Consider the following 16379-nt stretch of genomic DNA (forward strand, 5'->3'; position numbering starts at 1 on the left):
ATCTCCCTGCTAGAGCTGAACATCCACTTATGTTTATTACTGTTTATGCTACTCTTTCTCGAATCAGAGAGTTATGAGGAGACAGATATTTTGGGTCCTCCCCATTTCCAACAAAATTGGAAAACAGTTATATTACTTGCCTGCCCCTGGGGTCAACCACCTGTTCTGTTGGGTCAGGTTGCTAAGGTCGAAATTCATCTCCAAGGCCGTGTCTGGTCTCTGTCATTCCCTCTGCTACCACCACCACCATCATGGTCACCATCACATCGCCTTTATTGGTCAGACTGTGTACACAACGAGACAAGTCAAGACAGACTTGGATTTTGGCTAAGAGGCAAAGCTCGGTGGGCCAAGAAAACAGAGTAAACGGAGCAGCTGGGGCCAAAGAGGTTAGGTCTAATATGATGAAGAATTCACCACGCTAGAAGAGGGGCTGCAAGGGAATGGTGCAAACGACGCCAGGCAGCCTGGCGGGAACAGCCTCCTGGCTTTCCGCCCTGTTCCTGACCTGTAGGGAAGTGTAGCAGTGGCCGTAGGGCCTAACTCAGCTCCACCTCCTTTCCTGGGCTTGAGAATATTGAAGACCTAAGGCAGTTTGGACAGGCCTGAGGGCTGGCCTGTAAATTCAGCCACCTCATTGGGAAAAAAAAAAGAAGGTCTCAGTTTTCTATCTGTCTAATGGAGAAATGGAGATACAGGTTCCTGCATGGAACCTTTCCAGTTTGCACACTGGTCCTCTCAGGACCCGCTTCTCACCACACTGGCCCACTCCGGTTTCCTGGAGGGTCCCCCAGAAGCCCTTGGGGGGCATACTGAAGGCACCTCTCCCCCGTCAGGTGAGGCAAGCATTTGGCCTGGTAGGAGAATTTCAGGTGACCGTGGTTCATAGGGCACGACACCTCATGTGAGCCAGACTGTGGGGTGCGGTCACATGTGCCAAGCAGGTCATCGTCCCAGCCATTGTCTGCGTCCCAGACCTGCACCCTCAGGGGGCCCCCAGTGACCAGGAGCACATTCCCGAAGTCCAGCCGCGTCATCCACGTGGGGTTGTTATTGTTCCATACTGTGGCGGTCCTCTGCTCCTGGCCGCCGAAGAAGACCTTCACATAGGCGTCCGTGGCAGTGATCCAGTCTCCCCACAGACCTGATGCCTTGAAGTTCATGACCTGCAGGTGGGCCAGGCCCCTCTGCCGGGGACAGCAGTCCTGGGTGGTGGCTGCTGAACCAGGGCACATGCACTGGCATGGGTTCTTTGGGTTCTTGTGCTCCCCCGGGGGGCACGGGCGGTTGCAGTCCCTCCAGCGTGCCCTGTCAGTCACGTACTTGCTCACGGCCTGCCTGAGGGCCTCCCGCCGTGGGTTCTGGCTCTCCACAAGCATGTGCAGAGGCTCCAGCGTGTAGTCCACCAGGCCAGGGCTGTCCTGCAATGAGGCCACCCAGGCTGAGAACTTCTCGGGCCCAGCCTGGTTCCCGAAGAGCAGGTCATGCATGGTTGAGTGGTGGCCACCATCAACACTGGAATGACGTTCCCGGTAGGCCTGGTGGAAGGAGGTCCCCAACTTGTGCTGCTTCTTCTTCTCCTCACATTCCTTGAATGATGACGAGGCACTGGCGTGGCTGCTTATGCTGACCTCAGCCTCGACAGCCAGGCAGTCCTCGACCTCGTTGGCCGTGAGCCCCTCCAGGGTCAGCTCGCAGGTGCGCAGGGCAGTGAGGGCTGAGGTGCGGCCGCCCAGCTCCATGGACCGGATGAAGTGGGTTCCGTAGCTGGAGATAAGCCTCCGGTAGTCGGGCTCGGTGGAGGTGTTGAAGTGGGGGGGCAGTGTCTTGAGGGCCCTCTTGAACTCAGGGTGTACTGGGGGAGTGTGCACCAGGTGGAAACTGAGAGGTGAGGAAAACAGCAGGTGAGCCCAGTGGTGGGCCCCTTTCAGTAACCCCCTTGAGATTGCCCAAGGTCGTATTAAGTGTCAGAGCTAGGATTTGAACCCAGGTGGCCTGGCTCCAAAGCCCAAACTCTGAATCACCAATCCCGCAGGGAAACCCACTCTGCCCATTGCTCCTTGGTAACCTAGATAGTTTGTATAGGTATTTCTGTTTTTCTTACTCAGAAAAGTTTGTTTTTTCTCTTTATTTTCTAATTTTAAAAGCAATGATACCTTACTGTTGGTAAGTCTGTGGACTTTGTCTGTCTTTCTCTTGGACTGGATCCTGTGTGCCCAGGCTCCTGACAGCTCTGGCCATGCAGTCAGGAGGTGCCCTCTCTCACTATGTGGGAAACATGGCCTTCCATGAGAGAAATCAGGGTCAGTGACTCTAGGTCCCATGGAGACATGCATTTCTCAGGGTGACGAGGTCCCTGAGGACTTGGGGCATGTCTACTTTTGTTCAACTTGTAGTCCTAATTCCCAGCACAGAGCCTAAGAAGGCAGAAATGAAGAGTGCTAGAGTGGATGAAACAGGCCCAGAGAAGAGGAGGACTGAGCTGGGTCTCCTGCCCACTGGAAGGTGATGATGCCCATGAAAGAGGGGGTTGGGCATCTCCTCCTGGTGGAAGCAGCCTCCGGTCCCCACCTTACCTCCAGGACTCCCAGATCACCCTGAGTTTCTCATGCCTTTTCTCAAGTCCCCTCCACCCCCAGTGCTCACCTGTAAAAACGACACTCCACTAAGTCCAGGCTGAAGAGGTACTTGTCCTGGTGAATCTTATGGGCGGCAAAGTTGGCAGCCTGGGAGTGGGAGCCTGCCACGGTCACACGCACATTAGTGCTTGTCTTGGGAGACACATCTAGCCCCATCTTCCAGTCATTGCGGATGCTGTTGGCCGCCTCCCCCGCCACATCCTCGGTGGAGCGGCCCTCATACTTGACGACGTTGCGCTTGCAGCCCGATCCGTGGGCACGCCAGCCAGTGATTGCCAGGGGCAGGCGCTGGGGGACATCCTTCTGCAGGGCATTGCGGCAGAGGGTGCAAGTGCCGTCGGGCCGCAGGAAGTGCTGTGTGTCCACTGGGAACGAGCCTGAGCGCTGGAGCGTGGTCACGTCCACGCCCTCCCCTGCCAGCCAGGAGCCTGGCACAAACTTGTGGGCGCGCTGGCATTCAGAGCGCGCGGCCGTGTAGCAGGGGGCAGGGGCGGGCGCGGGCAGAAGCAGGAGGATGCCAAGGAGGAGCCCTCGGGCGGCCATGGAGCTGTGGAGACAGGGGGCATTTGGTCTCCCAGAAGCTGTGGGCAGGGGCATGGAGGGTGGCCAATGCTTCCTCCAACTGTAGGTTATCAGGACATAGGCAGTAGAGAGGGATGGAGATACATCTCTCAAGTCACTGAATGTCAGAGCTGGTATGGCCTTTACAAGTCTGGTCCACCCCCTGCATTGTCCAGCTGGACCCAGAGAGGGGAAGGGACTTGCCCAAGGTCACACAGCCAGGCGGAGACCCTTACTAGGATTTCGAATAGGAATCCAGATGGATGGTTTTGTCCCCAGGATTGCAGCTACTGTTGGTGGAAAGGGGTTTTGCGTGCAGAGGAAGGGGGCAGAGATTAGTTGGAGCAGATTTGAGGAGGAATCTGGGGAGTCTAGGGAAGCCTGGATTCTGGAGAGGGATCATTTTGGATTCAAGAACAAGCCATGCTTTCTTTACCCACCCAACCTTTCTCACTGCCCCTCATCCCACTCACCCATTAAGCCCTCAGTAGTATTGGGAAAGAAATGAGGTTGCACATCACTACCTTCCTCCCCGTTGCGCAGTGGGGTCCTCTCTCTGAGCTCATGGAAGAGCATCAGCCTGAATTCTAGGATAAAAGCTGCCCGAGCACTTGCGTCCCTAGATCCAGTGTGGGGAGGAGTCATTCAGTTTGCTCTCCTCCTGATGCTCGTCTCGTCTTTGGCCTTCCCTGCCCCTCTCTGCAGAATTCTGCTCATATCTTTGAGCTGCCTATCACTAAATGCTTAGCTAAAAGGTTCTTCCTCAATTGGAGGTGGCTCAGGAGCCTCACTGGGGCTGCTATGAACTGGAATTTCCACTCTATCCCTGTCCAAACCGAGCTCCTCAGAGGCCGCTCCCCTCTAGCACCTACCAGGGACAGCAGCTTGTCGGAGGCCCAGGGGATTATGGCGGGCAGGAATCTGCCCTGCATTCTAGCTTGGAGCCTCCCATGCCTTCCCCAAAGGAGTGGCAAAATTCCAGGCAACACAGCAGGCTCCGGGGAGGTAAACAGAAGAAGGGGAGTTTTTGGAATGCCCTCAGATCATCTCACTTAGGGAGCCAGCATGGTTTGTAACTTTAAAAATCAGAGTCTTGGGACCTTCCCGGTGGTTCGGCAGATAAAGCTCTGTGCTTCCACTGCAGGGGGTGCAAGTTCCATCCCTGGCTGGGGAGCTAAAATCCCACATGTTGTGTGACGTGGCAAAAAAAAAAAAATTATTACTTATTTCCACCCTGACCCTCGTCATATTATCTCCCAGGGAGCCTGTTTCTGGGCTTTTTTAGTTTTAACAAGCATTTGAAGGGGCCTTAAAAACATACTCTAACCTCTTCATTTTGTATAACAGAAAACTGAAGCCCTGGGAGGGCGTGAGGCTGCCTAGTGAGTCAGTGGTCGAGCGCGGTCTAGACACAGGCCTCTTGTCTATGGGTCACAGCACTTCCTGCTACATCGGGCTCTTCCCCAGACAGGCTCTTGTGCCCCTCTGTCTCCACCCAGGGGCTCCCAGCCTCCCTGGCCCCCTGCTTCCTCCCTACCTGGAGTCCTGTGCCGAGATGCTCCTATGCGGACACCTTCTTTCCCCACGGACAGCTCCTGAAATGGTGGTGCAGCCCCCCAGACAGGCTCACCACACAGCTCATCACCCAGGCCACAGCTCACATCATTTCTGCTTCCTGCCCCGCCCCGCCACCAGCTCTAGTCACGGGTCCCCTGTGCTCTCCCCCCCGCCCACCGGCACCCACCCTGTCCTCACCTCCTCATCCGGCCTGCTGACAGCCCTCAGGAAACGAGCGGTGAGGGCCAGAGGCTCATCTGCCAAGCAGCGCTGCCTGGGGCATGGGGACCGGGGGCAAACAGGTGGGGTTTCGTGGGTGGAGCAAGAGCACAGGGATCTGAGAGCTTTGAGATTCAACTCTGGAGTTGATGACAGGCCAGCAGGAACAGTTTCCCTGCTTCTCCCCGCAGCATCGCATGTGTGAGCTATAAGAGGCAGTATAAAGTAGGAGCTTGGGAACCAGGCCACCTCGGCTTGGGCCAGCTCAGTTGCCCGGTAGCTGTGCAGCCTGGTCAGTGTCTTTAGCCTCTCTGTGTCTCAGTTTCCTCATCCCAAAATGGGGGTACTCTTAGTGTAGACCCCATGGGTTATGAAGATTTGAAGGGTTACTATGTGTGAAGTGCTCAGACCAGGGCCTGGCCCTCCGTGAATATTAAAGCATGTGACCATTCCTTCCTCCTGAGGCAGTGGGGAGAAAATAAATTCTTGTTCAGACCTCTTTGCCCATTTCCTGCCCACACCTGAAGCCCAGCCCCAGGGCCAGGTTCTGGACCTCAAACACATGTGCCAGGACAGCGTCTCCTGCTCCTGTCTGTGAGGAGAACCAGTGGCCTCGCTGGTCTCCGGCCTCCACGCTAGCCCTGGTCTGGTATAGTACCCATGGCGTGGATGGGTGGACGGCTGTGTGACCCTGCTGGGGAGAGCGATGTGGGGGGGACCAGGGGCCCGGGGTCTTCTCCAGCTTCTGTCTTTACCTGAGGTTTCCATGGGTTGAGTGACTCACAGAGCAACTTCTGGGGGTGGGGGGCAACATCATAGTTGTCTGAGGTGGAGATAGCTCGGTAAGTGGGGGGCCGTTCTTGTGAGTTCACCCTCCAACCGCATCAGTAACAGGAAAAAATAGCCACAGGCCCCAGACCACGTGTGACACCACGGGATGGCTCATTCCTCTGAGTTTATGCCCCCTGCTGCGTCCCCTCTTTTACAGGAACTAGGGCTTAAGCTGTCTTCTCGAAACCCAACCCTATCTCCTCCCCAAAATGTCCCCCTTTCTCTCCTAGAATTTGCAGCCTCCTGACCCCCTTCTAGCTCCTGCCCGCAGCCAAGATCAGATATCCAGGTTGTGGAGTTTAGTTTTGCCTGTGTTCAGAAGACCAGCTTAAAGAGCGTGGAGCCCTGTAGAAAATCTGTAGGAAGACAAAGGGGAGATGGGGAGACTGGTTCCAATCCCAACTTCAGTGTAGGCTTGCTGTGTGACTTTTGACAGAGCTTTCACATCTTTCTAGGTTAGTTTCCTCATCTATAAAATCAAAGGGAGGACTTTGAAGTTTCTAGGGATCCTTAGGCTCCTAATGATGAAATGTGCATTTAGCAGTTTTCATCTGGTGTATAAAGTAGCTAATGTCCAAGAGATGCTGGTGAGGGGCAGTCCATGAAAGAGCAGTGATGACATTGACATTTGCAACTTCTGATGACAGTTGTCCTCTCCAACTGAAACTTCTCACTTGAAATGTGTTTTAATCACAGTTTGTCCCGAGAGACATAAGTTGCAATTTTCAGAAACCGTCTGTATGGTTTATTGTTAACAACTTTGTTGAAATATAATTCACATACCATACAATGCACCCATTTAAAGTATATAATTCAGTGCATTTTAGTATTCACAGAGTTGTGCAGCCATCACCACCATCAATTTTAGAACATTTTCATCATTGTCAGAAAAACCACGTACCCATTAGCAGTCACTGCTCGTTTTCCCGGATACCACTCTACTTTCTGGCTCTGTGGATTTTCCTTTTAACTGAATCATACAAGGTATGACTTTTTGTATCTGTAGTATTATTCTACATAATATTTCCAAGGTTCATCCAAGTTGTAGTATGTGTCAAAACTGCCTATGTATCAAAACTGCTTGCCTTCTGTGGCTGAATAATATTCCGTTGTATAGACATACCACATTTGTTTATCCATTTATCATTTGATGGATGTTTTGGTTGTTTTCACTTTCTGGTTATTGTGAATAATGCTGCTATGAACATTTGCATACAAATTTTTTGTGTGAGCATATGTTTTCATATGTCTTGGATCTACCTGCAGGAGTGGAATTGATGGGTCTGTAGTAACTCTTTAGGAATGATTTTCCTATGTGCACCATTTTACATTCCCACTAGCAGCGAATGAGGTTCCAGTTTCTCCACATTCCTGTTATTATCTGACTTTGTGACTACAGCCATTCTTGTGTATATGAAGTGTTGTCTCATTGTGGTTTCAATTTGGATTTCCCCAACGGCTAATGATGTTGAGCATCTTTTCATTTGTTTATTGGTCACTTGTGTGTCTTCTTTGGAGAAATGTCTGTTTGAGTCCTTTGCTGATTTTTGAATTGGGTTATTTGCCTTTTTATTATTGATTTATAATAGTTCTTTTTCTACTTCAGTGTCTAGACCCTTTTCAGGAATGTGATTTGCAAATATAGTCTCCTATTTTATGAGTTGTTTTTTCACTCACTTGATGGTATCTTTTGAAGCATGAATGTTTTTAATTTTGATGAAGTTCAACTTACCTATTTTTTCTTTTGTTGTTTATACTTTTAATGTTGTATCTAAAAATCTTTGCTTAACCAAGGTCATGAAGATTTAATCATGTTTTCTTCTAAGAGTCTTATAGTTAACATTTAGGCCCATGATCTACTTGGAGTATTGTCCAAGTTCATTCTTTTGCATGTGGATATGGATTTATATGGGCTCCCCTCATGGCTCAGTTGGTAGAGAATCTGCCTGCAATGCAGGAGATCCATGTTTGATTCCTGGGTTGGGAAGATCCCCTTGAGAAGGAAATGGCAACCCACTCCAGTATTCTTGCCTGGAGAATCCCATGGACTGAAGAGCCTGGCAGGCTACAGTCCATGGGGTTGCAAGAGTCGGACACAACTTAATGACTATCATCTCATCTCTCTCATGGAATTATGTATTTATTTATATATATTTATATTTATCTATATTATATATATGTGTGTGTGTGTGTGTGTGTGTGTATGTATACATATATATATTAAGGTTACAAAATGTTTACTCTTGACAGAAAAACTTCATGGATACTCTAGTAGAATGCATGAGAAAGATATTGATCTTGATGGTATCTACCTGCATAAACTATACCTACAGTAGACATGAACCATAATCAAATATGGAGATCCTTGAACAAATCCAGTGTTTAGACTACTTACTGTGCTTATTTTAGAGATCCAAAATATAGTCCCAGATATTGTTCACTTTATCCTGTCGTCATTCTTTGTTCCCTTTTCTTTACAGATTTGTGAAACTTTGGGATTCTTCCTCAAATGAGTTATCCATAGTTGTGCTCCAGTTACCACCTTTAGTTTCATAAAATAAATTCGAGTTTTTCCCACTTTCTCCACGCTGTGGCAGAGTTTGTAGAAGGCTCAGTCTTTGTAGTTGGGTAGATTTGTAGATTTGTAACTGTAGGGTCCATGTCTTCAATAGCTCTATCTGGTTTTCTGGCCTTTTTTTTTTTTTTTTTAAATCTGGTATTGGTTTTGGCAAGTAACATTTTTTTTAGGAAACCTCGTCCTGTAAAGTTTCACACTTGTTGACATGAAGTTGTTTACAATTGTCTCTCTCTTAAAACCTTTTTTTGAATCAGTGGCGATACCCCTTTAAAAGATTATAATTTTTATTATGGTTTTTCTCTTTTTTCTAGATGAGTTTTGTTAAAGATTTTTGTTACTTTTCTCAAAGAATCTGCTCTTGGCTTTATTCATCTTCTTTATTGTATCATTATTTTCCATTTTGTTCATTTTATTCTTATCTTTTTATTTGCTTCCTTCTTCCTGTATTCTTTGGACTTTTGTTGTTCTTTTTCTAACTTCTTGAGTTGAATCCTTAGCTCATTAGTTTTCAGTCTTTTTTTTAACTGGTGTATAATTGACATGTAAACATTAGTTTCAGGTGTATAACATAACAATTTGATGTGTATATATTGTGAAATCATTACTACATTAAGTCTAGTTAACATCTGTCACCCTGCTTAGTTACAAAATCTTTTTTTACTTGTGATGAGAACTTTAAAGATCTATTGTTTTTAACTTTCAAATACACAGCATAGTACAATTAACAGTAGTCACCATGCTGTAAATTATATCCCCATGACTTACTTATTTTATAACTGGAAAGTTTGTACCTTTTAACTTCCTTCGCTCATCTCACTGACCCTCCAACGCCTACCAATTTATTCTCTGAATATATGAATTCGACTTTTTTTTTTAAAAGGAGTTAATTTATAAATAAGATCATATGGTATTTGTCTTTTTCTCTGACTTATTTCACATATCATAATGTCCTTAAGATCCATCCATGCTGTTGCAAATGGCAAAATTTCCTTCTTCATTATGGCTAAATAATAATTATATATGTATATAAAATTATATCTATATATATGATTTTCTTTATCTACTCATCCATTAGTGGACGCTTATGTTGTTTCCATATCTTGACTATTGTAAAGAATGCTGCAATGAACATGGGCATGCAGATGACTTCTCAAGTTGGTATTTTTGTTTTCTTTGAACATATACCCAGAAGTGGAATTACTGGATTAGACTTTCTTCTTTTTTAATGTAAGCACTTAAGCTTCTATGAATCTTTCTAACTGCATCTCTAAAGTTTTGAAATATTTTCATTATTGCCTAGTTTTTTCATATTTTTTAAATTTCCTTATGATTTTTCTTTGACCTATGATTTTTTTTTTTAAGTGTGCTTTTTGCATTTTCAGGAAAATGGAGTTTTAAATGCTTTCTTTTGGTTATTGGTTTCTAACATAGTTGCATTGTAGTTGGAAACATGTTGTCTATATGACAACCATTCTTTAATGGTTGTTGAAATCTTCTCTGTGGTCTACTAAATGTGCAGTTTTTGTAAATGTTTCTGTGTACTTGAGAAGAATATCTATTTGCTAATTTTTGGATATAGGGTTCTATATTCAAATCTTTGGTTTTGTTGATAACACTAATTATTGAGAGAAGCATGTTAAAATCTCCCATTGTGAAGACAGTCTGTAACTTTCTCCCTGCATCTAGAGTTCTGTCAATTTTAGCTTTATGTTTTGAGGCTGTTTTATGAAACAAGTGTAGTGTCATTTCATCTTCTCAGTGAATTTAATTCTTTGTTTAATTGCCCTTTTAATGCCAAATAATGTTTTTGCCACAGTATCCATTTTGTCTCATATTAATAAAACTATCCCAACTTTTAAAAAGTTATATTTTTAAACTGTGCTAGATTACATGTAACATAAAATTTACCCTCTTAATCATTTTTAACTGTATCAACTTTCTTTTGATTAGTACTCACTATGGAGATTGGGTTTCTCTGGTGGCTCAGTGATAAAGAATCCTCCTGCAGTGCAGGAGATATAGAAGATGTGGGCTCGATCCCTGGGTTGGGAAGATCTCCTGGAGGAGGGAATGTCAACCCACTCCAGTATTCTCGCCTGGTGAATCCTGTGGACAGAGAAACCTGGCGGGCTACAGTTCATGGGGTCACAAAGAGTGGGACACCATTGAAACAACCACGCACTCACACACTGAGATCCTCTATCTTAACTTTCAAACTCCCTGTATTCTTATGGGACACCATTGAAACAACCACGCACTCACACACTGAGATCCTCTATCTTAACTTTCAAACTCCCTGTATTCTTATGTTTTAGGTGGGTCTCTGCTAAACATAATTAGATTTTGTTTTGTCATCCAATTTGAGTAACTACATAACTGCATTAAGTCCATTTATATTTATTGTGATTATTGTTCTGTTAAGAGTTGATTTCTACCATCATGGGTTATATTTCTTTTCCTTGTACTGCTTTTTTCTTTGCTTCCCTTTCCCCACTCCTTTCCTGCCAATCAATTCTTTTAGATTGACTAAACTTTAAAAGAAAAAGTACATTCTTTTTTTTCTCTAGTGGTTTAGCTCTTAAAATCTTCCTGAATTTTTGTGGTTACCAATAAAAATGCTAATAACATCCATTCTTTGCAAGTTCTAACATTCTTTACCGTTATTCTTCTTTCTAGGGATACTTAGTATGCTATTACCTAAAATCACCCTTTCTCATTCTGAGGGTTATTTTTTTTCCAGTATTTTAGTTCTAGCTTACTTTTTCTCTACTAAATTAATCACTATTAATACACTCAAAGTTTGTTTCAATTTCCCTACACATTTACCAATTTCTTTGCTCATTATTCTCTGGGCTTCCTTTGAGGATAATTCTGCTTTTTCTTAAAGTGCGCCCATTAGAAGGGTTTTCAATGGGTGTCTCTGGTGGTACACACTCTCAGTTTCTATTTACCCAAGATGTCTTTGTTTCACCCTCGTTTTTGCATCACGATTTCGGCTGACTGATGCTTTGAAGTTATTGCTGGTTGGCAACTCTCAGCTCTTTGAAGTTGTTTTTTTTTTTTTTTTCACTGTTTCTGGCTTCCATTGTTGATATAGTTTAATTGTCATTCCTTTTATAGAGAATTTGTCTTTTTTTGTGTATAGGGGAGAGACTGTTTTTAAGAGCTTTTCATTTTTGATTTTCTGAAATTGCACAGCAAAGTATGTATCCAGATATGAATTGATTTTAATTGATCTTGTTTCGGATTTATTCTTCCTGCACCTGAGGATTCACATCTTTTATCATTCTAAAAATCATCTTGGCTGTTATACCATATATCCCATCTCCCTCATTCTCTCTATTTTTGACTTTTAGAATGCCAATTAGCAACAGAATAGGCCTTTTCATTCTCTATTCTTTCTTATTGTCAACTTTTTGTCTCTCTGTACTGTGTTCTCATTATTTTTCTCCAGTTCTTTGTTTCAGCTCACTGATTCTTACTTTAGCTTTGTCTAATTTGCTATTTAATTCATCCATCGAGTTTTTGTTTTGAGGTATGGCTAAATTTATTTATTTTTATTAGGTTTTTCTTTTTTCATTTTTCAGAAGGCAGTTTGGACAAGTTTCATATTTTCTTAAAGGACCACAGGTATACTGAACGGATAAATCGTATGGGTTTTAGAGTTGGTTTGGAGCTCAGATCCCAGCTCTGTGATTCAACTTTAGCAAGTGAATTAATTTCTTTAAGCTTTTTAGTTTCCGCATTTTTAAAAAAAGATAAAATTGATGTATTAGTGTTATTTCATCATTAAATACCAGTGTCTTAGGGTGTAATCTATAGTTTTGAGTAAAAGGACTACTCTACTGGTTTATGAGGTATGTTTAAGGATTAGAAGCCTGATACAGTCACATCAGCAAAACTGCTAGAGACTGTGGCAGGTGAGGAAGAATTCTAGTTTGGAGAGCTGTGGAGATCTGAAAAAAAAAAAGAAAAGGAAAAAACCTACCAGAGCAAAAGTTAGATATGAATATACATTTTTTTCTTCAGTAAACATTTTACTTTTTCCTATTATTATGACTTGCTTAAATTAACATTTTTAAAGTGAAATTTATTTCTTATTTCAAGATTTAAAAAAATATTATTGGAGTAAAGTCAATTTTAGTTTCCTCATCTTAAAAATGGGGTAACAGTAGCACGTAGCTGACAGAGTTATTTTAGGGACCAAATAACACATGAAAAACACATAACATAATACCAGGTATAACATACAAAATATCAGCTACTATCTAAAATCCCTGATAAGTCCCCACTGCCTGTGGGGATATCTAGAACTGAGATTTTAGCCTAGGTAATACATTCACCATGATGCAAAAATCAAAACAATAAAAAGATACACAGTAAATAAACTTCCTGATCCTTTCCCCACCTGCCCGACCCTCTAATTTATGTTCACAGGTGCCACTTTTTTATTTTCTGAGTTTTTTTGGTATCTTCTCAGATTTTTTTCCACATTAATATAAGCAAATACTTGTAAAGTTTTTTATTTTCTCTCTCCTTCTCACACAAAAGAAAACATGTTATACATCTTGCTTTGCAGTTTGATTTTGTTATTAAATAATTTTCTTTGAAGATATTTACACATCAGCATATAGAGAGTTTCCTCATTCTTTTATTTTTCAAACACCTGCATAGTATTTTATTATGTAGATGAACCATAATTTGGCCAGCCTCCTGTTGATGGACATTTGAGTTTATAGTCTTTTGCTCTTACGAACAATGCTGCAGTGAATAATCTTATATATATCTCATTTTGGATATTTGTAGATGTATCTGTGTATAAATTTCCAGAGGTTGAATTGTTAGATCAGAACCTCATATATGTTCATTTTATGTTTACATGCACACAAGCATATACATATACATGCATATATTACACATATACATATAGAGTATATATATGTATATATATAGACGCACATGACTGCAGTCCATGGGGTCTCAAAGACTGAATGACTAAACAACAACAATATATACACATACATATATATATATATATATATATATATACTTATATATACCCTCCAGAGGTTTGACATCAATTTTTGTTCTTACAGCAATGCATATGTAGGCCTGTTTTCCTTAGTATTATCTATAGAATATGTGCTCAAACTTCCTGATTTTTGTTCAGTTCATTTTTACTTTCTTTTTTGGTCGTGTCACATGGCATGTGGGATCTTAGTTCCATGACCAGGGATTGAACCTGTTTCCCCTGCAGGAGAAGTATGGAGTCTTAACAGCTGGACTGCCAGGTCCCTCATTTTTCACTTTCAATGATTTATTTTTTACTTATAAACTCTGTTTCATTCTGTTCCAGCTTTTGTGATAATATTTTCCATTACTTTACAAAAATTTTAAAACATTCACACATACTCATTTAAAATTTTATGTCAAGTCATGCCAATACCTGTCACCCTTGGTGCATCAACTTTTTTATGTTGTTGTGTCAGCTGAATCTCACCTCTTGGTGGCTTTTATTTTTGAGTGTTTTGTTTGTAAGTTGAGATTGTGGGCTCATGCTCGACTGTCTTCACCTGGGTTGAAAAATTCCTCCAGATTAGGTTTGCATTTGGTTTTGTGAGGCACTTCCCAGTTTGACCAACCCAACTATTTGTATTTATTTTTTGGCCTTGGCATATTCTGATCCATACATGTGGCACAAATGTGGACCTCAAATGAAGGGAGAGTAGATCTGTGGTTATGATGTTTTAGGAGAGTGAAACAAACAAGTGTCTTTCTTGGCTCCCTTTCCCAGTAAATAAATTTCTTTTTCTAGTCTACCCTTTCATTTACATTATTAGCCCTTTGAGCTTATGTGAGATGATTTCAGCTTCTCTACCTCCACACCGTACCCCGCCCCCCCCAAAAAACATGGTTGCCTTTTACAGCTCTGGTCATTGTAACTTAAGCTCTGATTTTCCTGGATAGACATATGCCCTCAGGGCATCCACTGCTGGTCTGCCTGCTTTCTCCCTAATTATTACTTCTTTGGTTTTTGGCACCTTGGGATTTCTCTTACTTATTTTCAATTTCATCTTTGTTTTCTGATACATGTTACTATATTTACTCTGGCCTTTCTGGTGTTTTGCAGAAGGGGAAATTTTAAGGATAATTATTCTATAATATTTGATCTCACAAATATTCATTTAATAAGTATTTATTCAAATGTTCGTATTATTCAAATAAAATAGCACCTACCATGTGCTAGGCTATTCTATTTTTTAAATTTAATTCCAAAAGATTCAAAAGATTGTGTTTATTAGTATAGCAACCACCAGCTAATTCACACACTATTAAATTAATGGGAAATTCTTTCCTATTTTAACAAAGAGATCTAAGCATGGTGGATGCCGACATTTTCATGTGAAGTCAACCCAACTTGGATAGCACTAAGAGGGCATTTGTAACACTCTTGTTTGAGGGTCACCCACCACACTAATCTCTACTAATAAATCTCTATTAATAAAACATTCTAGGAATCTAGAATGCTAACGTGTATATCATACAAATGAGTAGTAAAAGTAGAATCTCCTCTAAAAATTCTTTTTTATTTTTTGGCTCTACCATGTGGCATGTGAGATCTTAGTTCCCTATCCAGAGATTGAACCCCCACCCCCTGCATAGGAAGTGCAGTCTTAACCACTGGATTGCTAGGAAAGTCCCTTAAAAAAAATCATTGAAGATAATGAAGGTTGCTCTAAAGATGTGTCACTGTGGCAATCTCTCAGAATGTTGAAACTACGAAGACTGGTCAGGCTCTTCCCCTCTCCTGTCCTTTCTGTATTTCTCTTCCAGACTCTGCACCGCTTTCATCTCCTCTTGTTTCTCTGCTCCGCCCTTCACTTTCATTAGGTGCCTTTTTGGCTCACTTGGCTGCTTCAGTGGTTCCGTCATGGCTGTTTAAACATGGCAGCCCTGGGAGGCCTGGTGGGTCAGCCGGCAAACATGGCAGCCCAGCCTTCCCAGCTGGCTCCCAGGGCTTTTGATCATATAGCATGGATTTTACGCTTACAAAGACTGTCACATACATTATTGAATCTATACCTAACAGTGTTGTGATGTAAGCAGAATCTTGTTCTCCTAATTACTTTATTAAATGAAAAACTGAAACCCAACAAGTAGTACTTGCCCACCATTACACAGCCAACAATTGGCAGAGCAAGGACCAAACCCAGATTTTCTGGCTCAAGACCGAGTCTTTCTCAGGAGCCCAGCTCATATACAGCTGCCTGGTAAGTCCACATCCAAATGAAATTCCAGTGTCTGGAAAAATTGAATTTCTAACTCATCAGGAAGCTCCCAATTTTCTGAGATTTCTGTTAAAGGACAGAAGTCTTGGATTTCTTTGTGAGAATGGTGGCCTCAGATTATAGAGTTTAGAAAACCAATGTGGGTTTAGTGAATGTCTTGAGGGCTATGCTTGGCTGTATTGGGAGTTTTGCAGTGGGTTACTGGTGGCCAAGGGCTTGTGAAAATATACACGTCTCACTGAGCTTAAACCTGAATGGAAAAAAAAAAAAAAGAATTTCTGAGTAAGAGTCTGACTAATGGCTCTGTGGAAGAAATTGAGCAGTGTCTGAGATTTTTCCACGTGCCTTTCAGCAAGAAAAATTTCATCTCAAAACTCTGTACTGTGCACAGTCATCTATTGTAACTCAATGATGAAGTCTTTACTGAACACCTACTATAAACTAGGTGCTGGCAGTAATAGAACCATACAAGATAAGACTCTATCTTTAATGGAGACTATAGTCCAGGGAAGTTTTAGCACCCTAGTTGACTTTATAGTCTTGTGAACTGCCTGGTCGAAAACCACTGCTTGATCCCAATTGACAGTCAGCCTTGGATAAGTAATCTCTTTCAGCCTCAGTGTCCTCATGTGTAAAATAAGGCCAATGATTGTTCCTATTCAGCTGTGCCTGTAACTCAGAGTATTGCCATGGAGATTAAAAGGT

General features: G+C 42.8%; 1 protein-coding gene across 1 annotated transcript; it reads right to left on the reverse strand.

The window, feature by feature from the left end:
- Window positions 1-255: 255 nt before the first annotated feature.
- On the reverse strand, window positions 256-4870 carry PRF1 (perforin 1). The gene is made up of 3 exons (XM_020877397.2): window positions 4738-4870; window positions 2647-3186; window positions 256-1881 (listed from the first exon to the last, which is right to left on the reverse strand). The coding sequence occupies exons 2-3, from the start codon at window positions 3180-3182 to the stop codon at window positions 753-755; spliced, it is 1665 nt and encodes a 554-aa protein (XP_020733056.2). The 5' UTR covers window positions 3183-3186; window positions 4738-4870; the 3' UTR covers window positions 256-752.
- Between the last annotated feature and the right edge of the window lie 11509 nt (window positions 4871-16379).

Source organism: Odocoileus virginianus, chromosome 7 (genome assembly GCF_023699985.2).
Source record: "Odocoileus virginianus isolate 20LAN1187 ecotype Illinois chromosome 7, Ovbor_1.2, whole genome shotgun sequence".
Taxonomy (NCBI): domain Eukaryota; kingdom Metazoa; phylum Chordata; class Mammalia; order Artiodactyla; family Cervidae; genus Odocoileus; species Odocoileus virginianus.

Bases quoted from the DNA above. Each gene is read 5' to 3' on its own strand.
- PRF1 (XM_020877397.2), bottom strand. From the start codon at position 3,182: ATGGCCGCCCGAGGGCTCCTCCTTGGCATCCTCCTGCTTCTGCCCGCG. The intron at 1,882-2,646 runs GTGAGCACTGGG...CTCACCTCTCAG, and splicing joins GTGGAGTGTCGTTTTTACAG to TTTCCACCTGGTGCACACTC.